The sequence below is a fragment of the Choloepus didactylus genome, chromosome 5 (assembly GCF_015220235.1).
Source record: "Choloepus didactylus isolate mChoDid1 chromosome 5, mChoDid1.pri, whole genome shotgun sequence".
Classification (NCBI taxonomy): domain Eukaryota; kingdom Metazoa; phylum Chordata; class Mammalia; order Pilosa; family Megalonychidae; genus Choloepus; species Choloepus didactylus.
Window position 1 is genome coordinate 113,614,683 of NC_051311.1, and position 24,846 is coordinate 113,639,528.

Sequence of the window (24,846 nt, forward strand, 5' to 3'; positions counted from 1 at the left end):
TCTGCCTTTGCAGCTTCTGGCAAGGACTCCTGGAATGCTTGTTCTTGGCAAACTCCCTCTAGCAACCAAGCTGCTGTGATTGGAAAAGTCCAAGCCACATGGAGAAGCCACACATAGGCTCCCTGGTCAATAACCCCAGCTGCTCCCAGCTGGGAGCCAGCATCACTGCCAGCCACAAGAGTGCGCTATCTCGGACATCCAGCCCTGTTAAGCCCTCAGATGATTCCAGCCCCAGCTGCCATGTGCCTACAACCACGTGGACAGCCCAAGGAAGAACAGCTCAGCTGAATTCAGTTAACCAACAGAACCACAGAGATAATAATAAACTGTTGTTTGGGGTGATTTGTTACACAGCAATACATAATCAGAGCACTTCTCTTTTTCAATAATAGAGAAACACTAAAATTATTCCCATTAGGATGCAAGCCCTGGGACTAGGCCTGGAATGCAGCATAAGCATAAAGACAAAATGATAATCATATTTAGAAGAAGGATGCACTGCTGCTTGGCAAAGGAAACCAATCAGTAGAGACAATGCAAATAAGTAGTCACAATAAAGATCAGAGATTTCAAGATCCCTAGAGATGGCTTAGCTCCTCAACACACCACATTCAAACTCTAATAACCTCCCTTTCTTTTGCGGTAATGCAGTAAGAGTCTATCCTTTGAATCATTTCACATATATTATGTCATTTAATCTTGACTATAACCATGCAAAGTAAGTGTGGTGAGTTAAAGGTATCTACAACTTCTTTGTCACTCCTCCCATTGGGAGATAGAGTCTTTCTCCTGTTGAATCTGGCTGGCTTAAAGAGAGCTACAGCTTCTCCCTTTGCTCTCAGAACTCTCCTTGGAATAAGACACTGGTATGAGGAAGCCCAAGCAGACATATGGAGAGCCCCAACTAGAGGAGAACTGGTTCCCCGGCTGCCAGCCCCAGTTGAGATCCCAGATGGCTGCCATCTGTGTGAGGACATCTTGGACCTTCCAGCTGTCCCAACACTCTGGCTGACAACATGTGAAGCAGAATGGTCTAGGCATTATGAGAAAAAATATATGATTGTTTTAAGCTACTAAATTTTTGGAGTGATTTGTTATGCAGCAAAGAAAACCTGAAAGTGTAAGTTGTAATCCCCATTTTACAGACAAGAAAACTGAGGTTTAGAGAATGCAAGTAAAGTTACCTAAACCTTGACTCACATTTGGTAGGTGAAGAGGCTGGGGCCCCCAACTGACTAAAAGCCCATGCTCTGTCCAGCACAACAGACTGCCTTTGGTTAAATGCAATTATTTTCACTATAAATGACTCTGATTTTCAAAAGGATTCATTTTACAAATAAAAGCAGGCATTTTGTTCAATTCTCAAAAATTAGAACTGTGAGGTTTGGAAAGGAACATTTTTACCTTATAAAATGATGTCCAGCTCTATGCTGGCTGTACTTTGTGATATGGGAAGCAATGACAATAGAACTGGGAAACAGAGAGATAATAATAAAGTTTGATGATTAAGGATGGGAGGGGTGTGACTAATATAAAAGAAAGAATATATAAAAGACAGTGACTAGACTGGGCATCCACAGGCTGTGAAAATTTGACAAGATCGTTTCTAAGAGCCAAGTTAGCTTTACTATTCTTTCATTTAAAAAATATTTACTGATAATCTGCTGGTTACTATGCACTATGTCTTTGGAACACATCGAACAATGTGGAGCTTATATTATATGATGGTAGAGATAGACAATAAAGAAAAAACATAAGTGAGTAAATTATATAAAGTGTTGAAGGCGGTAAGAGTTGAGAGAGAGAATGAGAAAGATAGAAGAACAAGTCAGAGAGGGAGGATGTGTGTCAGCAGTGAGGAGGGTTGCAATTTTAAACTTACTCAGTATCCCACACTGAGTTTAGATTACAAGACCAAAAGTAGGACTTTAGTCTATGGAACAAATCTCAAGTTATGAAAAACTTGGTTAAATGAATACCTTCCTTCAACCGTAAGAATATCTATATAACATGCTTATAAATCCACATATTCAGTATAGGCCACATTACAACATTCAAAAGGAATACTCCCACTCCCGTTCACTATTCCTCTCTTTGAAAACCAAAGCACATGAGTTGCACTGATAGGAAAAATTTGCAAAGACATCAATCTGGGAATCGTGAGTTGTTCCTATAGCGCTGGGCCAGAAGGCAGCATTCTAAAACAAACATTTACATTGTTTAGGGATGCATTCATACGTAATAAAAAGTATCAAGGCACACACATGAGTGCAAAACACCAACTCCAGGATAGGGTTACCTCTCTTCCCTCCCTCTTGGGAGATTAAAAAAGGGAAAAATAATTAGGAGAAGTACATAAGGGCCCCCAGATACATTTGTCAAATGTGACATCTTAGGCTAGGGCGGCAGCGGGGGAGGGGCGGGGTATGTGTGTCTGTATCTTTTTGTCTAAAAACTTCATAATAATAAAAATTCACCTCAACTAAATATAATGTAAAAAAGGTACATAATAACAACTGGGCTTAAAAACAGTGTCTGATACGTGGCTGCACAAAATACCACAAATATGGGAATCAGCATAAATCCTTGCAGGGGAGAGCATTTAAGACTGCCCTTCCTTCTGTGCTTTCCCAATGTGATATTCTTACCAACACCTTTCAGAATCAGTGACGTGAGCACAGCAGTTATTCTTCCCACTCAAAATGAATATAAACTACTTGCATAAACATCAGCTATACATACACGTAAATACAAACGCAAAAATACAGTGGGCCCATTATCAAAGGACTATACTTCAAAAAAGCATGCTAACTTGTCTTTCCAAAAATTACTACAGAAAAATATTATTTTCTATTTTCTATTTTACAAGACAGAAGTTCTTCTTTTATTGACAATTTGTTCTGGTGAGTATTATTTCTTTTCATTTCAAGGTAGATTTATTTTCATGCTAAATAAATTAATCACCATATTTATATTTCTTCCTTGAAACCCATCATGGCACTACTGGTATTATGTTATCTTGATGGTTTTCTTAAGATCAAAAGATCAAAGGCCAAAGATCCCAGACCCCTCAAGATTTCACCTCTCTATTCCACTAGATAAACAGAAGACAGTCAACAACCACTTATTTTGTTGGAATAAGGACCATAACCTACAGATCATAAGGCATTATGTACATTATTTTTTTATCAAAGCAACAAAGCAATAACAGTGACATGCTCAGCAATAATGCATCAGTTTTTAAAGTCAATGGGATCCTACTGGGAATAGGCCCTCTGTCCCCTACGGCATTAATTGAAGGCTCAGAACCCAACAGGAGCTGAGCTTCTGACCAACAGAGAGGGAAGGATGGGAAGAAAGACACAAAGGGAGAAGGAAGTAGGTCAGTGTATATACACTGTGTAAGGAGATACCTGAGGGCCCAGGTCTACAACTATTGGCTAATTTAAAATGTAAGAAAACCAATTTGTGGAGGAAAAACAAACCACAAAGAATCCTTTCAGATTTACAGTTTGCAAACCCCAGTGTCATCATCTAGTTGAGTCTTGAACTGTGCTGAATATATCACTACTGATAACGTGTGATTCTATAAAAATGTCCAGAAAAACAAAGTCAAACGTAAGCAGTACTCCAAATTAAAACTCATCTTCATGCAAAAAAAAAAAAAAAGTATAAAAAAATAAAGTCACCCTAGCCTGATCAAGATGGCAAAATAAGACACTTCAGGGCTCCATACCCTGACAGAAGCAAGGTCTGGCAGAGACATCTTTCTCAAAGCTCTAGAAAAGAGCAGTAACAGGGCAAATGCTGAACCAAGAAAAAGGCCGCTTAAAAGTGGTAGGATCTCCTGGCGCCCTGGCTGGCCCCACCTCCACTCCTCCAGCCCTCATCGGCTCAAGCTGGCCCACCACTCCCTATGGGTGTCCCTGGTCCCGGTACCACAGGGGGCAGAGTAACCCTCGTGCACATACTGGGAACTTGTATGTCTGGCCAATCCCTCTGGTGGTGGCCCGACCGACTCGCTTTCCAAGACTTTACCGGTGTGGAAGGTGTCTCACACCATGATCAGCAGTCAAGTGGATGCTGGGCCAAGGGACTGGAAAAGATTGCTGGCTGTAGGACATACAGTGGAGTGCTTGCGACAGCGAGGAAACTGTTTCCTAGGGAAGAGGAACATTAGGAACTCTGTCAACAGGGTAATTCTAGGGCCATATGTGTATGACCAAGACAAGACTCCTGCACATAAAGGATCAGAGAGGCCCCTATTATTTGTCCTGGAGCTGTTCTCTAAACTCTTTGTAGGGATAAAACCTGAAGGAGAACACTTGCAAGGGTCAATCTGCAAAGACTAGGGAAAGTGTTTTCTTTTTTACCCTTCTTCTTCCTGTTTTTGTTTTGCTTTGTTTTTAGCCCCTGGCATTCAAAGAAAGCTCGGTCATAACACTAGCTGGATAGAAGTTTAAGGAAGAGACACCTCCGAGTCCAAATTCCAATGATAACACATTAAAATATAAAAATATCCAGGTTTCAACAAGAAGCTAAATATCATACAAAGAAATAGGAAGCAATGGCCCAGGCAAAGGAGAAGATTAAAGCATTAGAAACCATCAGTGAGGAGAACCAGAACTGGGGCAATCCAGCGAAGACTTCTTAAAAACAGTCCTAACTATGCTCACAGAGCTGAAGAAAAACATGGACCAAGAATTAAAGGAAATCAGGAAAATGAGAGATGAACACAGAGAGAATATCAAAAGAGAGGTGGAAATTATGAAAAGGAACCAAACGGAACTGAGGACTACAGTAACAGAAATTAAAAATTCCCTAGAGGGATTCAACAGCAGATTAGAGCTGGCAGAAGAATCAGTGATCTTGAAGAGATGCTAAAGGACAACAGACAAAAGATCAAAGTCACATGAAGACCTCCAATGAGGGTTATGATACGGATATATATAAATGCTGATATTACTGTATTTTTGGTTTGTAACTCTACTGTTTACTTCCTACAGGATCTAAAAGGCAAATGCATACGATGTAATGATAAATCAGTACTTTCAGACTCAATAATTGTGACAAGAACTACATGAAGGTCAGAGGGATACAGGAACATAGTTTACACATACTATTGAAGTTAACTGGTATCAAAGCAAATGAAATTCTTATAGAATTAGAATATTAAATTCAAGCCCTATGGTAACTAAAATGAAAATACTAGGAATGTGCAAGTTCAGAGAGAGAGAAATTAGAATACAGGTTGCCAGGGGTGACAGATAGGGGAAACTGGGATTTAATGAATAATGGGTGTAAGGTTTCTGCTGGGGACATAGGAAAGCTTTAGTAAGGGAAGATGGTGAGGGTACCACAATATTGTGAATGTGATTAATTCCATTGAATGGTATGTTTGGGAGTGGCTGAGATGGTAGTTTATATTGTATGTATGTTCCCACAAAAAGAAAGAAAGAGGGAGCAAGGGAGGGAGGGAGGGAGGAAAGAAGGAAGGGAGGAAGGAAGGAAGGAGCGAGGGAGGGAGGGAAGGAAACAAAAAGATAATGATAATTAAATGCAAAACATGATCTTGGATGGAATCTAACAAGGGAGGACAAAAGGCCCAAAGTGATAATACTGGGATGTCAAAAAATTGGAATTAGACATAAGCTTTATATCAATGTTACATTTTTTGAACTTGATATATGCATTTAAAATATTTACATAAGTGAGTACTTTTGTTCTTAGGAAATGTACATGGCAGTAATAAGTGTTCAAAGACCATGATGTTTACAACCTACACTCAAGTGTTCAAAAAATGGATTGTTTAATAGACAGATTGGCAGGTGGACAGGCAGAAAGACAGATAGAATGATTTGGCAAATATGGCAAAATGTTAAAATAGGTGGATCTGGGTATCTATGGGGGTAGGTACAAGTATGTTAGGTTCTCTCTATGGGGTTTGTATTATTTTTGTAGCTGTCCTGTAATTTGAAAGTATTTTAAAATAAGTTAAAAAAATAGATTCATCATTTTACATACATAAAGAAATAATTTTTAAATTTCTTTAGTTACAGATCTTATTATATCAAAATTAATAAAAGAAGGAATAGAATTAATTTTATTCCATTTTAGAGCAATGATTTATTTTCCTCCAAATTTGCTATCATTTTTATTTTTCCATAACACATAATAAAGCTGAGTATTAGTTTATCTGAGAATTATGAAGTAATAAGACAAGGTTTTCCCTGTATATTTTCCCTGTTTTTGCAGAAATCAGATTATAAAACAGAAAAAGCCTTGTTCAAAGAAATGAGCAGCTTTGGTTACAAGTACAAAAGTCAGTCATGTGTACTAATTCTCAGTAATAATGAAGCAAGGTGAGCTCCCCAGGGACTTAAAAGTCAATGCCTGGCAATGCTTGGGTGAACTAAGAAGTGGAACTGCTCATGTGACACAAGTTTTCAAAACCCTTTGTATTCCCAATTGGACAGATGAGGCTGTGGAACTCACAACGACCTTCTAGGGCCTGTATGTGACTAGCTATGATTATGTGGAAAACTTTGCCAAAGCCTGCAAAAGGAGATGCTGCTATTTAAACACAAAACCAAAAAACACATTGAAAATGCAATTATCTGTCCCTCTACTCTGAGATCTACAGGGATCTGAGTTGTTTTCTACCTACAGGATTGCTAACCCAAGAAATAAGCTCATACTTCTTAAAGCAATGACAGGGGGGTGGGGGGTGGGGGATGGGTGGAGCCAAAACAGGGGACTTGAAATGCCAAAGACCACTCTCTTCCTCCTTTGAGATAAAGGATGGCAAACCTCATTTCAAAAATATTTTAAGTAGCTTTAAAGCCCAAGTGGCTCCAATTCTAAGCCTGTGCTTAGATCAGGTTTGAACAAGGGTTATAACTCTCTACAATAAACTAGGCACCACCACTTCTGATGCCAATCTGTGCTTTGTCTTTGAAATGGGCAACCACATATGAGAAAACCAGACCACCTACGGTAGACAACACATGCCACAACCAATCTCCTTGGCACCCAGATGCACACACAGGCAAAATGCTTTCATTAAGAAAAAAATAAACCTCAAATCTCCATGCCATGATTATTGCCAAAATCTTTAGTACTGCATAATTCATTTTACATTTTAAATTCTTACAGATCAGATACATAATCGTGTTTTACAGCAGGTTTATATCTGACTTTTGGGGGTGGGGAGGCATCAGATCTACTGAGACCCCTGTACTTACAAACTGCTATCTTGGGTCCCTGATGACAGCCTGAAGGATGGGGCTAGATACAGGCAATAAGTAAGCCTCTTTAAAAATTACAAAATATAGTTACTCAAATGTACAACTATTGGGTTGTTTTAAATGAATATTACTAGGATAAGCAGTTTCTCCAACTCCTAATATTTCTCTTTGATTATTATGTTGTGCCCTTTTTTATTTAGGACATTAAAGGCTCCCTTTTTCCCTCCTGAGTGCTACTAAAGTTACAGAACAAGGAGATCCTACTTGGCCGTCTATGACAGGTCAGTGATCAAACAGGAGAGTCATCCAGTAGCCAAATTCCACCCATCTCCTAAAAATTACCAGGAGCTAGGACTTCTTAGCTCCTGCTGCACTCAAGCAACCATCATTCAATGTTACATTGGATCATAAGGCCTTGCCACACAAATATTTAATATTCTCAGGTGTCTGCCTAAGTTCCAAATACAATGATTTCCCTCCAAAATTATTTTACGAATACCATTTCTGCACAGAACAAGCCTATTTTTAAAATGTGACCTCATCTTTCTTATTAAAAAAAAACATAGTTTAGATGGAAAATATACCAATATTGTATTGTCTAGTGATCAAAGCCCATCTATTCAGGCAATTTTATCTTTAAATAGCATCAGTCTTTGTACAAGAGCTTAATTTTTAGTAAAGTATTTACATTCACATGAACAAACTGGTACACGAGATAAAACAAAACAGAATGTTTTGCTGAGCTCAAGAACAAGGTGTAGATTGTTTATCCATATAAAGAAACAATCATTCCAAGCCTTTTTGACAATGCCAAGCTCATTAAGCAGTCATTTTCTAGCATCCTTCTCCCAGAAGCACTGGGAGGATTGAAAAGTTACTGCCACTTGTAAGGTAAAGCAAAGCAGAGAGCTAGAGCTGCTGACTGCAAGCTACAAGGGAGCCACAAGGCAAGGATGCACCAAAAATTAACTTAAGAAAAGGTTAGCAAAGATATTTTCAAAGGCCATATATTTCTGCCACAAATGATTTCTATTGCAGTTAGCAAGATTTTACACTTCTGCCACAAATGCCTTCTATTACAGAACCAACCGCAAGCAGTGAAGAATTTAACAGGCATGACTTAACAGGTAATAAGTTCAGAAACATTTACCCTTCCACCTCAGGAAAGGTTCTCCTGTCTAGGAAAAGCCGAGATGCCCTAGAGGACTCTGCCCTTGAACAGGATCTGTGGTTAAACAGAAGCCTTAGTCTGCACTTGTTTGCCATGGCAGTGATATATATGTGAAACAAGTGTTTTCAACATCGAGATGTGCAAAAGGTACTTACACAGCCTCCAGCAAGAATTTCTGCTGCAAGTGGGACTGAACCATCTTTACGCATAAATTTATCCCTCACAAAATCATTCACCTGGAAGAAAAATATTGATAAAAGCTGATGAAAAATATAAGGAAAATCATTAAACCCATATAAACATGGATCTGTAAATATGTTTTTTTCTATCAGTCTATTGGAGTAATCATAAACTGCACTAATTAACTGATCTTGAAAGAATTTGAGAAGTTCTCTTAACAGTACACATGTAGTTTTAGTTTTCAAAAGATTTGCATTCCTGATGCTTCAGTGAGGAAAAAAACACCAAAAGATAAATGGTTTATGGTTTATAAATCAAAAATTCAAATACGTCCAGCAGTATTAATAGCATAAGAGCAGGATATATTGACAAGAGAGAAAATAAAAACATAAGCTTTATAATTAAAAAAATACTTTATAGGGTTTGATTAAATATCACTTCCAAGTCTTTTAACAAGACAATCTAAAACAGCACTCATCATTGTGATAATTTGGCTGAGCCAATTTCTCAGCTTGCATAGAAATTCAGTATCCAAAAATTTCTCAGGGAACCTCAAAGAACGTCAATAGTATTAATTAATTAAATAAGTTTCAGAATGGTATATGCTACAGGTAACTCTGAGGAACAATCAACGATTTTTGGCAGATATACACCAGAGAAGATTAGCTGTCTCAAAGTCACATAATGGTAAGAGAAGAATTTCAGGCTCCAAGAAAACACAGCCCAAACTAAAACTGGAGTTTAACCTCCTGGGACTTCATGGCCTTAATTATTTAAATGTAAGATCTATCCATTCCACACAGACACTTACTGGATACCTACCACCTGTCAGACACAGGCCAGCTTCAACTAGAATCCAAATCCCTCACGCTTGGCTTTGGGCAAACGCTTACAGAATCTGCCTTAAACATGAATTCTGGTTGGTAAATGGCACATGCAATTGAAAGAGAACACACTCTGGAATCAGAAACATCTGATTCTGAATTCTAGTTCTCCCACTCACGAACAGTGGCAGGCTACTTAAACCCTATGAGTCTCAGTTTCCGTATCGGTAGAGGGTAGCTCTTACTTTGCTTGAGATTAAAACGGTAAGAGATAATATACATGAAGTGCTAACGTAGAACCGACTACACAGTAGATATTTAAGGAACTTCAGCAACTACTAGGATGATGATGATGATGATGATGATGAAGGCAACCACTGAAAGTCTTATTCAAGTTTATTCTCAAATTTTTGGATGTCGACTGTTAAATGGGGAATGACAAGAAGCTGTGTGTGGTGAGTACTCCTATGTATAAATTAGTTAGCCCCTCTGAAGAAACACAAACCTGCTGTTTCATAAGAATACCCGCTAGATTTTTGAGTACGTGCAAACTCCCTTAATAACAGGCACCAACTCAAAGGACTTACTGTAAGTTTTATGGCCTTCTCCGGTGCAACTCCCAATAACTGCGGCAAGAGACCTAAAAAGCAACAAAAAGCAAAAGTATATTGAATAAATTAGCAATAGCTAAACCAATCAACAGCTAAACAGAGGGGATCATCACCCAAAAACTGGGGCAATCTTTGCAACAAATTTCCTGCTATATCCTTTAATGAGAATACTTGAAATGGAATGTTTAAGAACTAACTTCTAATAGCCACATCAGGTCCAAGTAAATTCCCTTTCACATTCTAGATCGTTTGCACTTTGGGTAAATCAACAGTATGAGTGATCTAGGAAATCTCATTATTCTACCAGTTGCTCCTTTTCCTACTGCCTCCTAAATCAGTGGACTCTATTCAATACTTAATTTTTTTCTAACACTTTTCTCACCCAAAAACAGGGCTCAGGGTTCAGCCATTCATTCATTTAATAACAAGCACAAGACAGACAAGGTTTTTGCTCTTACCAGTCTCACATGGGAAGAGGAAAGAGGTCTTTCTGAGGAAGTGACAATTGGGGAAATGCATTCCAGGAAATGGAAGAGCTAAGACGAGAAAGTACAGTAGGAACCAGGCTGGAGAATTCAAAGATGAGGGAGAACATCGGCGTGCATGGATTCTGCAGCAAGTCACAGGCCAGGATCCTAAGCTTTGTTTATTCTAATTTAAATGACAAGTAATTAGAGAATTTTAAGCAGGAGAATGATGCGATGATTCAGATTTTTAAAAGACTACTATGGCTGCTGTGTGGAAAATGGACAGGACAAACTGGGAGGTGCAAGTGTTTGTGTATGTCTCAGGAGAGATGGTGAGACAAAGAAAAATTGGGTTTGACTGCTACTGCTAGGTTTCTTGCTTGAACAAGAGGGTAGGGACAAGGAAGCCAACAGACTGTAACACACTTTGTTTGGATGTCTTCAGTTAAGAATCAGAGCACAAAGGGAAGGTGTGATCTTTGACAGGAAAGGACCCCTTTTAGGGAAGGTCAGACAGCAGTGGACTGCTGGACTAAAAATGTTATTTTCATCAAAGGAAAAGGAAAATAAAATCAAATAGAAATGATTTTCTTGGACACGCAGTAAGCTAACCCTGAGGATCAGAATATATTATACCCCGTGTCACACTGTTGCCTTTCAGGGCATCATGCTTTGTCAGTAAGAACAATTTTCTAATTCAGCTATACAAACAGCTGAACAAACAGCTCTGCCCACACAGTCTTCCAAAACAAACAGACCATGCTGGTTTGGATATATTCTATCCCCAAGAAAAAGCCATGTTCTTTGATGCAATTTTGTGGGAGCAGACTGATTAGTCTGTTGATTAGAGTGGAAACATTTGATTAAATTATTTCCGTGGAGGCATGGACCCCACCCATTCAGGGAAGCTCTTAATTAAATCACTGGAGTCCTAAAAGAGAGCTCACAGACAGAAGGAGTTCAGAGCAGCTGAGAGAGGCTTTTGGAAAGATGCTTGCTGATGCTTAGAGATGCTTGGAGAAGTCTGGAGATGCTAGCCCAGAGTTTGCTCCGGAGAAGCTAAGAGAGGACCCCAACACTTAGATGCACAGGAGCTGAAGGAGCTAAGAGAGACGAGCCCAGAGACATTTTGGAAAAAGCCATATTAAAATGCAACCCCAGAGCAAAGGAGTAGCAGATGCCAGCCATGTCCTTCCCAGCTGACAGAGGTGTTCCAGGTACCATCGGCCACTCTTCAGTGAAGGTATCTTCTTGTTGATGCCTTAGTTGGGACACTTTTATGGCCTTAGAACTCTAAATCTGTAACCAAATAAACTCCCTTTATAAAAGCCAATCCATTTCTGGTATTTTGCATAACAGTAGCATTAGCAAACTGGAACACAGCCTGAAGCCAAAAGTTACTCACCCTGCAGATGTGTTTTTTTGGCTAGCACAATGTTTCAAACATAATTTGAGCTTCTCCTAAAAACAGAAAGATCCATCTATGATCTATCTGGCATTTCTGGGCTTGCTTCTGACTTCACAGCAATGTGCCACAGCTGGGAAAGCCCTCTCCCTTAGAAAGGATGCATGTGGCCAAATCAGCAAGGTCCCCACCCTGCCTTAACACTGACACTTCACTGAGGAAAACGGACAACTGTCATTCATCATTTTTCTTGCTGTGTTATCCTCACAATAGAGAAATGCTTCTCTGTGCCTGTGGCTCTATAAAAGAGACAGACTAACCCACAACAGGTTCGTGCTTTAGGAAAAATAGGAGAAAGCCCATTTCATTGTGGAACTAAATGATCATTATGATAATGAAAATTTTCTTATAAAATAGCTAACTTCAATTAATGCTTATTATGTGCCAGGCACCATTTTAAGCCATTTAGAAACCACTTTATTAACTGATTTAATCCTCATAACCACCCTACAGAGAGGAAACTGATACATACGAGATTAAGTAATTTGCCCTAAAATACCCAGTTGGTTAAGTGCTGAGACTGGGATTCAGACCTAAAGCCTCTTACTGAAACATCTGTGCTTCTTCACAAGACTCAACACTCTGGTCGGGTACTTAACAGGCAAATGCCTCACACCCAGCCTCCTGATTTCATTGTCTAACCTGCCTGGACCCGTTAAGCATTTGAGTGTGTAACCCCTCCTTTGAGAGTAATCTTTTCTGAGCCTCCCTCATCCCGAGGGCCGCAGCTGACTGGACGCGGGACACCTGAAAGACGTGCAGCCTATGAGTTCAGCAACCTGAGCTACCACCAGGGGAGCCAGCCAATCCCGAGAGCAGGAACGTGACCAAGGGAGCCCTTAGAGAAAACGGAGCCAGTCAGCACAGGAGCGGAAACTGAGAAGATGCCACCAGGGGAGTTGGGAGGGTGCCGGCTAAAGCCACCATGTGCTAATGTCACGAGGAAACAGAGACCAGGAATAAGCAAAAGCCACAAGGTGGCAGGGAGAAGAGAGTGCAGAGCAGAAGGAATGGAGAGAGCAAAGCAAGAGACACAGAAAGCAGAGGCACGCGCAGGTCTTGACTGCTTTCTAGGCCCCAGTGAAACTCCTCCCTTGGATACCAGGGGATTTCAGCCTTCTTTCTCTATCACATGAATTCTTATACAAAGTCCCCGTTACTTTCACTAGCTTGAGTGGGTCTATGCCATGTAACAAATTAAATGAACCAAAGCAGCACACAAGGCTGAAAATAGAGTAGGAACCATCTGTGCAAAGCAACTGCTCTTATTCAAAGCAAGCATTCTCTCCCCCTCAACTATGCTCACTCGTTGATCTTTTAATAAGATACCTACAATATGATAAAAAAAAAAAAAGCTTTGTTACTACTTTCTGAAAGTAAAACTAATTTCTACTAGTAAAATGTGGAATAAGCTATTTAAACAACATCATAACATTTAAAATTTCTTTTTCACTCTCTGTATTCAGGTCAAGTACCAAAACGTTTAGTTAAAAATTTACTTGCTAGATGTATTTTTCTCATCATTAAATTGTAGACCAAAACGGTGGAAGGGTTGAAAGCACTGTGATTTAAATGATGATGTGAGTTAAATGATAACTACCCCATGACAGCCTTTTTTAAAAATGACTAATAAAAAACATCCCATGGAGCCAAATGACTACTGTGTTATATGCAATCACTGCAGCCAGCTTTTCAAGCTACTGAGTTTTGTCTTCCTTGCTATAAATTTAGTAATGTACTGTGAACAGCAAAACAAAACCCAAGCAACATCAACAACCAAACCTATCACAAAAAAAAAAAAATAGGCTGGCAGATGTTAATTTGTTCAGCAAGCATTTACCAAATGCCTTCTCTGTGCCTGGGACTGGAGGAAACAGGATGAAATTCTCGGTTTAGGGAGGAAGGAGAGAAAAGGGAACCCCGAGGTGCCCTTCTGTGCCAGAAAGGGGACAAACCACTAAGAACAGAGTGGTAAGTACCATAGCCAACAGCCACCCAAGTGCCATGGATCAGTGAAGAGAAACAGTTATTCTGCCTGCAGAAGGGGAAAAGCGTGGAAGAAGAGGAGGTATCTGAGCTGGGGTTCACCAAATGTTGGCGCTTAGGGAGGTACTGATATTGGCGCTTAGGGAGGTACTGGAGAAGTACCAATCTTTTGGTGACCAGCCTAGTTAAAGAGGAAACGAAGGTGGCCATTGATTACTGTCTGAGACCCACTGCAGATGTGGGCCTTGACACCTTCAGTCTTGGGTAGACGCCCTGTGGGACAATGAGAAGCCACAGCCCTCAGAGGGAGGAGGGGCGACATGCCTCAGGAATGCCCAAAACAGCCAGTCCAGGTAAGGCGTTTTGTTGAGATCACATTTAAATCTGAAGTACATACATGTTTGACATTTGGGTAACTTAGCAGAAAAATTAGGCTTCTAACATAAGATGTTTATGCCGGGTCCTAGAAATTCGTTTTAACCATTAGAAACAGAAAATGGATGTGTGTGTTGTTTCTAACTTGTCAAAATAGCAGTATATTTCCCAGCTGCTTCAGATGGAATGAAATTTATTAGTGTGGTCAGTCTTCTATCCTTCTCCATTTAGTTCAGCTCCATCAGCACATATGGCAATGCTTCCTTGGCAAAATTTACTCTACCAGAAGGCTGCTAATGCGAGAAAAGATTTACAGGGCCCAGTATTAATACAGTATTTTGTCCTCAAATTTCATGGGCTTAAGAAGTAAATCACACGACCCTCACTGATTCCAATCCCATGAGCAACCCAATGAAAACAGAGCTAGAAGTGTGGAAACTAAGTCCACATCAGGAACCTCCAAGTTAAGCCTCATATAGCACTCCTAAAAAGAGGTTCTCGTGAGTAATGTGCTGGATTAGAGGGCTACCATGCCAATTTTTACTTTAAGAACTTTTTAGAAATAAAATTGCAGAATCTCAGAATTGGAAGGGACTATGAAAGAAACCCATTAATACTGCTGGCCTAATTAAAGCTATTTATGCTCAATAACTTGGGAGCAAAGTGAATGGCTTGGGGCTTGGGCTTTGGAGGTAGACAGACCTGAGTTACAATCCTAGCTTTACACCTCTTTCATGTTAGGTGATCTTGCCCAGTAAGGTATTCTTTGAACCCTGGGTTCCTCATTAGTAAAACAAGGGTGCTAATTACTACTGCTGAGTTTTCTATGATGATGATATGAAATAATATATACAAAGAGCCAAACACTGTTCCCACATTATCCTATGCCCTCAAAAACGTTACCTTCCAGCTATCTTGTCAAAGACACACCCTTGATTCTTTCCTTATTTACAAAAGGGGATTTGACCTAAATAGTGTTCATGTCCAGAATGAGATAAGGAACACAAATGTTGCCACGATGCTGTGCCTTTCCGTAGAGGGGTGGCCCCCAAGCAGCGAGGACAGGTGTGGCCTGATAGTCCAGGTCTAGCGGCCATGCTTAGTCTAGGCAAAAATAAGGGAGTGGCATGGACATAACACCACAGCTTCTCCTCTAAAGCTAAAATGAAACGTTTGAGTTAGGAATTTAATCTCTTTGTACCTTAATTTCCACATATGTAAAACGGGAGTAAGTCACAGTCCCATCTCTGTAGGGGGGTTGTGAAGATGAAATGAGTTAACGTGCACAAAGCCCTCTGATAACTGTGCCAAGCACACATGGCAAGTACTACAGAAATGAGTTTTGTTGTTGTTGATGGTGGTGGTTGATTTTTACCTTCATCAACATCATCAACACTGTCATGTATTATCCCTCCTCTCCTTTTAGAGAAACTGCAATCTAGAGAGGTTCAGCAGCTTGCCTCAACCCCTGAGCTATTTCATGACCACAGAGTGGCAGCGAGTCAAACTCAGGGCCTGATTCTGGTCCACCACTCCTTGCAAGGCAGCTCCATGCTGCCTCATGCTCAGCTTTTCCCCATCTAGTGGCATTACTGCTCTTTCTTCTTTGCCCATTCTATGAGTGTTTCCCCCCAGTCTAGGTCATGCCGATATTTTTCCCTGGGCCCACAGCTTGTGCTGGGCAAGCCCCCTGCACTGACCGACCCTTTCTCACACAAAAGGAGGGTGGCTCTGGGGCTGACGTCCACATCACGCTTCTGCCTCTCTCTCTCTAGGTCATGGTTAGCAGGCTACTTAAAACATCAAAAGCTCTGAACATCAGAGCCAAGTCTCAGGTCATAACCTGGCAAACAAGGAAGAGTCAGGGCAACGCATCAGGAATGAGGCTCAGAAGCCTGGGTGATGGTCCCCGGACAACTGTAACACAACATAGCAGGTTTTGCAAAAGACCATGCTAGGCAGGACAAGCCAAAGAATAGTTGCTGAGAGGCCACTAACAAGCAAGAAGCTCGACAACCAAGGCAGCTTTCCTGCCTTCATCTGGACAAAAATTCAAGAGTGTCTCGTCCAGCCCTGAGAAAGGGAGCTTAGAACACATAAAATGGGGTCAAAGGCATTCAGGGCAGAGCGATTTGATTCATAAGGCTCCCTTAGTTCTGTAGCCAAAGCTACATCCAGCACATTGCTCCATTTTCTAGCTCCAACTCGGGGGCAACCTCTCCACTGTTAAATTCTTACCTTCTTGACCTCACTGTTGAGGCTGCCACACTTGCCCGTCTTCCCTGAGACTCCTCCTTGCTTTCAACATCAGATTAACCTTCATTCTGGAGCTATCAGCACTCGGTGTGCCCTCCCTCACAGCTTTTATTCTTGCTCCTATTTCCATGCCCTTCTCTCTTCACTTGCTCACTTGTCCCATTTGTCTTTCTGCTTTTGACTCATATTGCCCCTAGGCATGAGGCATTCGCACCCTCCCAACTTCAGGCCTGACCACACTATCCTCTTTCAAAGCCCTCCTTTCAATCCAGTTCTCCACCCACTCTTGGGCTGCTACCCCAAGGTGACTGGACAATGGAGCTGGGAAATTGGCGGGGGTGGGGGTAGGGGGGAGACGAAGAGCCACGATTTAAATGCCAGTTCATCTGAGTTAAATGTTTGCTCCAAACTAACCGTCTGTTGTTTTAACTATAGCTCAGGATGTGTTTGGGAGAAAGAGTGTCAGACTACAAAATGAAAGAGACTGATTATGATCTAGAAATTATTTGATTCCACCTCTATTTGGGGCATTCTAAAAATAAACATCTCCGGGAACAAGAATCACATAATTTCCTTCAGTTTTTCCTCTAATATTTGGTAACCTGCAGAGTTCTGGTTATCTTTCTCCAATCTAAACTACTTCCCTGCTGCTGAGGAGTCAATGTATTTTCCTTGTTTCATTCTCATCAATGGCATTATCACTCTTAATACCCAGAATTATTTTTTTCATTAGCCTTCTCTAAACACATAATTCCATCTTTTTGTCATCTCTTCCAATTTTCTAAGCCAAGTATTATGTTCTTTTAGTTATCCCCATGTCAGATTGTAATACTCTGTGCTCAGAAGTTAGCTCATTGTACATTTCTAGAGATTTGATTGGCCAATTCATGAACTGTCCAAGTCGTTTGCTCATTTTTGTTTCCTATAACCAACTATCAGCCTTTTGACCTTTTCACAGCTTAGTACACATGAAGTGAAAATGTGTAGAAATTAGCCAAGAAAATAAGACTCAAACCAATCTCAAACCAATCATTAAAAGCAATGATAGACATGGGATGGACATCCATGACTCAGTGCAGTTCACAGATAAACTGTGGCTTGTTCTAAGAGGTATCTGCTCTGAATTAACGCAAAACAGAGTTGTAGAAACTTCAATCATTTTATTTTGGTGCTATAATTTTTATCTTATTTATTTTTATCCACAAGAATCTCACTGTAGATGCACAGAATTTGAACATTCCTTTCTCTGGGCACCATCATTCACAAGCAGAAACCTAGTTTAAACTAGCTGCCTAAGAAAATCTGTCTAGAATGCAAATGTATCAATAACTTCCTGAGATATCACCATAGCATCCTCTAGATGTCACCTTGAGAACATTCCAGGATGGAAGATGACTGCTTTGCACCAGGCAACTTGAAATAGATGCATTTAAAACACACTGCAAGCCTGAATCAATGGGCTGATTAAAAAAAAAAAAAAAAATTCTTGGCTGTCACCTCAAGGATTAACTACTGCTCCAAATTAAGTTTAATTCATAAAATGATCTAATTTCTCTTTCAGGGTGATTTTCTTTAGGGCTTCCTCCATTAACAGAAACAAAAACTTTCCTCTAAGCGGCATTCCTCTTGATTCTGATTACTCTGGAATACACCTTTCTCCCCAAGGACCTTCCCAAAACATTTTCCGATTTCTACGGCTGCTCATCTCATTACCTGAAGCATTTGAGGGAGAAGAGCAAGGCAAATTTTAATGGCAGAAATTAGTTATTTCTGGAGCACTAAGTACATTTAATTATAGATGACTATTCAATCAATTGTTTCTCTTTACTATGCCAATCTATAGCAGGCCAATAACTGACTCGTTTGGTCATGCTGCTCACTCAGACCAAGTGAGCTGTAAGGTAATTCATTAAGGATTTCTAACACCTCAGTGCATTAAATCAATCGGGAGACTGGACAGGAAACAGAGGAAGACTTTTACAAGCGACTTCAGAGAGGCCTAGATTATCTCTGGTGTTATTTCCCTTAATACAGATAGACATAGCCTGGGGGTCAGATTTTCAAAAATTACAGAAAAAGCTAGGAAAATCAGTCCTTTCCTGGTAAATAAAGTATTTGCATTACAGAGATGAAGAGCCAAACTCCTAAGGCTTACAAGGGGATCTTTTCTAGCAACCAAAACTTATGCAAAATTTGAAAGAGATTCCCAGAGACAAAGAAACAGTGAGCTCCAAAGGGACATGGAGGAGAAATAAGTTTCAAACTCACAATACTAACGTTATTCATGATTCTCTGAAACATAGGACTCGAAGTCAACTGAAGACAATCCCTAACAATCCCTACAGCCAGGTTTTCAGTCTCTTCTGGATGAGGGGGGCAGTGATTCAAGCCTGCTCTCTGATGACTAACGGATAACTTCCAGGACTGTGCGCAGACACTGACAACTTGCTTTTCACAGGATGGTAAATGCCAGAGAAAAAAGAGCAAAACCACTTGTGTTGGCACACTGAAAGAGTTCCTTAACAATAACCTTCATTCTTGTTCCTTAGGAAACTACTTCCAAAGACAAAAACAGCTTCCTTTTTCCTTTTAAGAGACCTGAATTCTTAAGGGGGGGGGGGGGTGGAATATATTCACTGACCTTATTATAAGCTCACAGGCTGCAAGCATCTTCTTTTGGGGCGAACTGCCAACTTTTTTTCAAAGTATACATAAAGGTAATTTTTTAATAGGGGAGAGAACTCATTTATGCAACATTCCAAATTATCCTATTCAGGAAATATTAGCAAATATATGTCTTGATGCAGAAAAATTACACTTTAAGCCAAATTCTATAATAGGAAAAATTAGTTCAATATTTCAAAACACATTTATAAATTAGATATTACTCTGACACATCAAATATTGCCAGCTCAAGCATTAACAGCAATTCCAAATTCTTAAAATTGAAATGTAAGTTTTCCCCATAATACACATTTTAAACAAAATTATATTTAGCAAGAAATCCATAGTGAAATAATTATATGTAGGTATTTGATCTCTTGACTTTGTACACAAAAGTGAGAATACTGATTCACAGACATACTTCAAGTCACTTTTGGTTTTCTTCTATTTTTGTAAATTAGTATTGATGGTTTCCCATTAATTACCCACATTTTCATCAGATCTCTCTCCTGTCCAATGATAAGCTCTCACAAATATAAAGTTACACACAATTTCTAATTAATGATTATATGCCAGGCACTAAAGGGAATTCATAGATAGATACAACTCAGTCCCTAACCAATCAAGTATAGGAATAAGTCATTTTCATGGGAATAAATCATTGTATTTTTTAAACTGAACTGCCAGTCATCTATTTGTTCTCAAGATCCAAATTACAGAATGGAGTTACACCAAACTTTTACAGTAAATCTTTTGTTTTAGAATCAGCTACTAGAAAAGTTTAAGATATCAGGGAGAAATGAACACAGGTGACTCCCAGAACTAATCTTCTCATATTCACACTCTACTTATCCTCTGACAGACAGCTCTGGCCCTTGCCCTTAGGGTTCAGGCACCAAAAGCAGGTCAGATGAAGGGCTATTTCTAAACTAGGTAAAGCATGAAGAGCTGCCTCTCTGGTGTTCCTGGTGATCTTAGGTCTCTACTAATACTCCAGCTCACTCCCCTTTCCTGAGGAGTTAAAACTAGTCCCTCAAGTCTTACAGACATAGTTGCCAAAAAACAAACAAACAAACAAACAAAAAAACAGCAAGAGGCTTAAGGAAGGCCCACACTAAGTGAGTACTAAAGCTAGAACTCAGATTACAAACCAAGTAGCTTTAAGCTGTCCTGTCTATGGGTCAAAAGGACAGATCACTGAAGGGAAATCTAGATGTAAGCAAGAATGAAGAACAGCCAGGGATGGTCAAAGAGAAAAGAGAAGGGACTCAAAAACAAACCAAATCAATGCAGGTAAATTAAAGACATTTAGAAGGACAAAAGGTATGTCTCACAATTTTAAAGGCTTCCTTGACATTTAGTCAATACCAAGAAAAGCCCATAAAAGCAGTTTGTGAAGCACCACTGAGGCTCAGACTTCTGTCCAGACTTGAGGCTCAAAGCTCTTCCTTCAGAAAACAACCCATATGAACAGAACAGATAAGTGGTCACATTTACCTGGCTCACTACAAAGTAGGAACTGTGACATTAACCTTGTTCTACTTGGGAGACATTTCATTTGCAGGGCTGTTGTCACCAGGAGGGGAAAGCATTTCAAATAGAAGGCAGTGACCCTGTAAGGGTCATCATCAATCACCTGGGGTCAAAGACCTTCCAGATTATAAGAAGAGGCAGGGGGTAAGGGAAAGAAGGCAGAGAAAAGATCAAAAAGCCTTTGATGGGAGATATCTATTTACACAATAGAACCTGCAAGATGGAACTTCTCTGGAGTTTGAAACTTTTTAGCTTCGAAGGTGAGAGGTTTTAAGAGTTTTTCTTTGGCTTGCTTTGTTTTCAGTTTTCTTAACTTGGGTGCTTCAGATGAGAGATCCGAGTCAGCAGATGGCAGAAGAGGCCTTACAGGTACAGGTTAACATGGCTGCCAGTTTCACAATCTGTCTCAGCAGAGTATGAAATATTATTTTCTTCTAGAGCAAGCAACAGAAAGAGAGGAGGGAAGACCCCACCAGCTCTGCAGTTGACAAACAGCAAAAGAGCTCTGCCTTGGGACAGCATATTTTAGCTGATGCAAATACTCTTCTTTTCTCTTAGTAGAAGGCATCCTTGGCATTTAGTCCAATTTGAAGAGAGAGCTTGGGCCCTGGAGCTAACCACTCTTTCGCTGTACTTTTATGTCAAATGTTTGGCTGTCATGGGAAGCAGTCATCTCTGGTTAGGCCCATACCAGTAGAAAAGCAGTCAAGATCTGTGGAGTTCTTTCCATTAGTGATAACATACTTTTTGCTACTATTACTGTTGCTTAATGAACCTTAGATGATTAAAGAAATAGACGGATACAGAAGGAGTGGTATGTGAATCAACTCCATGGGGTATAAAGTCAGGAGAAGGGAATGGGCAACTTTAACTGAGAAAGAAGCAGTAAAGGAGGGTTCCATTGAACCCTTGGTTACTTGCCTAAGACCGTTTTTTTGTGGTATATTCAAGGTGAATCATTAATAATGAGCAGGCTCTGTCCTGTCCCCAAGATTCCTTCCCCTATTAGCTGGTGAGTGAAACAGTTAAAGAACACAAACAATATGAGCCTTTTAAAGACTCACTGATACTGTTTATTACAATAATTATTTTAAGAAATAAAACATACTACAGAGCAATATAAATGGCTTTCAGATTATGGGCTGTTTTGATTTAGCCATGCTGCCAGCCCACTCCCACCAGCATGGATAATTGAGAATCTGCTGTATTTCCATTTTAACATAGTCTCTCTAATACATTTCAGGTATTCAGACGGGAAATCAAACCTTTGACTTCTATTTCACTTTACATGAGTTTAGCACATGGCACTAACCTCTATACAGTCCAAAGAAGCCTTCATAGCGTAGCACTTTCTTAAAACAATCAAAGCTGTTTTTATACATAAGTTCTCCCACAAAAGAGCCAGTAGATCGTTGGTTTTGCATTCGAGTTTTCACAAGATCGATAGGATACACGGCAGTGGCTCCAACAGCTAAAATCAAATAATACCAATATTTCAGAAGGAATTAAAGTCACACAGAGGAAGGCAGAGGAAGTGAAAGTCAAAGAGAAGACTGAGAAAAGAAACAAATTTTGCATGTACTGATTTTAAAACTAACTTTTTATACCCCTAATAAACAAGGACAGATTTTTACTCAAGTGACCCCTGATAAAAGTACTAGAAAGTTTACATTAAAAGCACATCACTATGGCCTAAACTCATTATCAGCCTGTCTGCAAATAAGGGGGAAATGCCACTTACAAGTCCCCGATCACATCCAGGTACAGAAGAAAAAAGCTCCCTTGGGTCTCATCCCACCTCACTGATGCAGACTGATAACTGGCGTGAAGAAAGACTAGAGAAGGCTTTGTCCTTCACTACTTCAAAGCGGAAATCAGAGAAAAGATAGGAGGAACAATAAAAGTGAAAATTTTCGACTCATCCATGACTAACCTCCAGCAACAGAACCTAGAGCAAACCTGTAAGCCGACTCTGCAACCTGTATGAGAATTGGGCGAGAGGAATCCCCTGAGGTCTTCTGCTTTGCATGAACAGGAATTGGGGAGCAGGAAGACAGGAGGTTTAAAAAAAAAAAAAAAAAAAGAGGAAAGAAAAAAGAAGAAAAATGAGCACATATTATATTCATTATTATTCATTGTGTCCTAATACATGACAATTAACATGTCAGAGAGGAAATACGGTTGGATTCAAGTTCTCATCAATAAAAGGTCATTATTACTGTTACTGTTTCAAATGAAATCTCAACATAATGAAAGTTCTAAAAACAAAAATAATAGTTACAAACCTATTTTCAGGAGTTCAATTCTCATTAGTAACCAAAGAAATGCAAATTTTAAAACATCAAGGAGACATCATTTTTCACCAACCAAATTGGCCAGTTTTGGTTTTGTTTCTTTGCTTTTGTTTTGTTTTTGTTTGTTTTCAATTCAGTTTTATTGAGACATATTCACATACCCTACAATCATCCACAGTGTACAATCAATTGTTCCCAGTAGCATTATAGTTGTGCAATCATCCCCAAAATCAATTTTTGAGCATTTTCATTACTTCAAAAAATAAAAATACACGTAAAGAAGAACACCCAAAGCATCCCATCTTCCATCCCCCATCCCTCTATTATTATTTTACTTTTTGTCCCCATATTCTTTTGTTTTTTATTGGCGATACCCAGCCTGGCAAGAATTGACAAAAACAGGCCTTCTCAAAACTGCTGTTAAAGCAAGTGTAAACTGAAAGGAAATTTGGTAATAAATATTGAAACCTTCGAAATGTTCATAACCTCTGACTCAGCAATTCTACTTACAAAAAGTTAGGCTGGAGACATCCAAAGCACAAGCAATGAAAGGGAAAAAAAAATCAATAACTGGGACCTCCTCAAAACTGAATACTTTTGTGCATCAAAACACTGTCAAAAAGGTCAAAGCACTAGCCAACTCAATGGGAGAAAATATTCGGAAGCCACATATCCAATAAGGGTTTAATATCCAGAATATACAAAAAAATCCTACAACTCAACTATAAAAAGACAAACATCCAATTGAAAAATGTGCACAAGACTTGAATAGACATTTTTCCATAGAGGAAATACATATGGCTAAAAAGCACATGAAAAGTTGTTCGACATCACTAGCTATCAGGGAAATGCATATCAAAACCACAGTGAGATATCATTTCACACTACTACAAAGGCCATTATCAAAAAAAAAAATACTACAAATGTTGGAGAGGATGTGGAAAACAGGAACACTTATTCACTGCTTGTGGGAACGTAGAATGGTGCAGCCACTTTGGAAAGCAGTTTGGTGGTACCTCAGAAAACTAAGTATAGAACTGTTCTATGATCTGGCAGTCCTGTTACTAGACATATACTCAAAAGAACTGAAAGCAGGGATGCAAACAGATATTTGCACACTAATGTTCACAGTGGTACTATTCACAATTGCCAAAAGATGGAAACGACCCAAGGGTTCATCAACAGATGAAAGGATAAAGAAAATAGACATACGATGGAACATTATTCAGCAGTAAGAAGGAATGAAGTCCTGAAGCATAAAACAATGTGGATAAAACTTATGGACATTATGTTGAGTGAAATAAAGTCAGACACAAAAGGACAACATTGTTTCATCTCACTAATATGAGCTAATTATAGTAAGTAAACTCGTAAAAGTTAAAATCTGGAAAATAGGTAACCAGGATAGAGAATGAGGGTAGAAAATGAGAAATGGATGCTTAATGTGTGCAGAACTTTTAAGCAGGTCGAATCTAAATGTTTGGAAGTGGATAGAGGTGACGGTAGCAGATTATGGTGAATATAATTAACAACTCTGAGTTATGCGTGTGCTTGTGGATGAAAGGGGAGATTTAAGAGTTGAGGATGTCACTAGAAAGAAAGCTAGATGGGACTGCTTAACACAATGAACCCTGTGGTGATTGATGACGGTGATTAATAGTATAAAATATAAAAATGATCTTTCATGAACCAGCACAAATGTAAGTCACTGCTACAAAGGCTACAAAGAGTAACAGAGTGGTGTATTGGAAAAATTGCACCTATTGCAAACTA

At 39.5% G+C, this 24,846-nt stretch overlaps 1 protein-coding gene across 4 annotated transcripts in view; it reads right to left on the reverse strand.

Annotated features, from left to right (window-relative positions):
- SLC25A13 (solute carrier family 25 member 13) overlaps positions 1–24,846 on the reverse strand; it is a 257,057-nt gene that overhangs the window by 74,950 nt on the left and 157,261 nt on the right. For all 4 annotated transcript variants that reach the window (XM_037836732.1, XM_037836730.1, XM_037836731.1 and 1 more), the window contains 4 exons: positions 22,713–22,797; positions 22,092–22,250; positions 10,010–10,062; positions 8,574–8,654 (listed from right to left, as the gene is read on the reverse strand). In XM_037836732.1, coding sequence (XP_037692660.1) covers positions 8,574–8,654; positions 10,010–10,062; positions 22,092–22,250; positions 22,713–22,797 — 378 coding nt within the window. The remainder of the gene's footprint in view (positions 1–8,573; positions 8,655–10,009; positions 10,063–22,091; positions 22,251–22,712; positions 22,798–24,846) is intronic.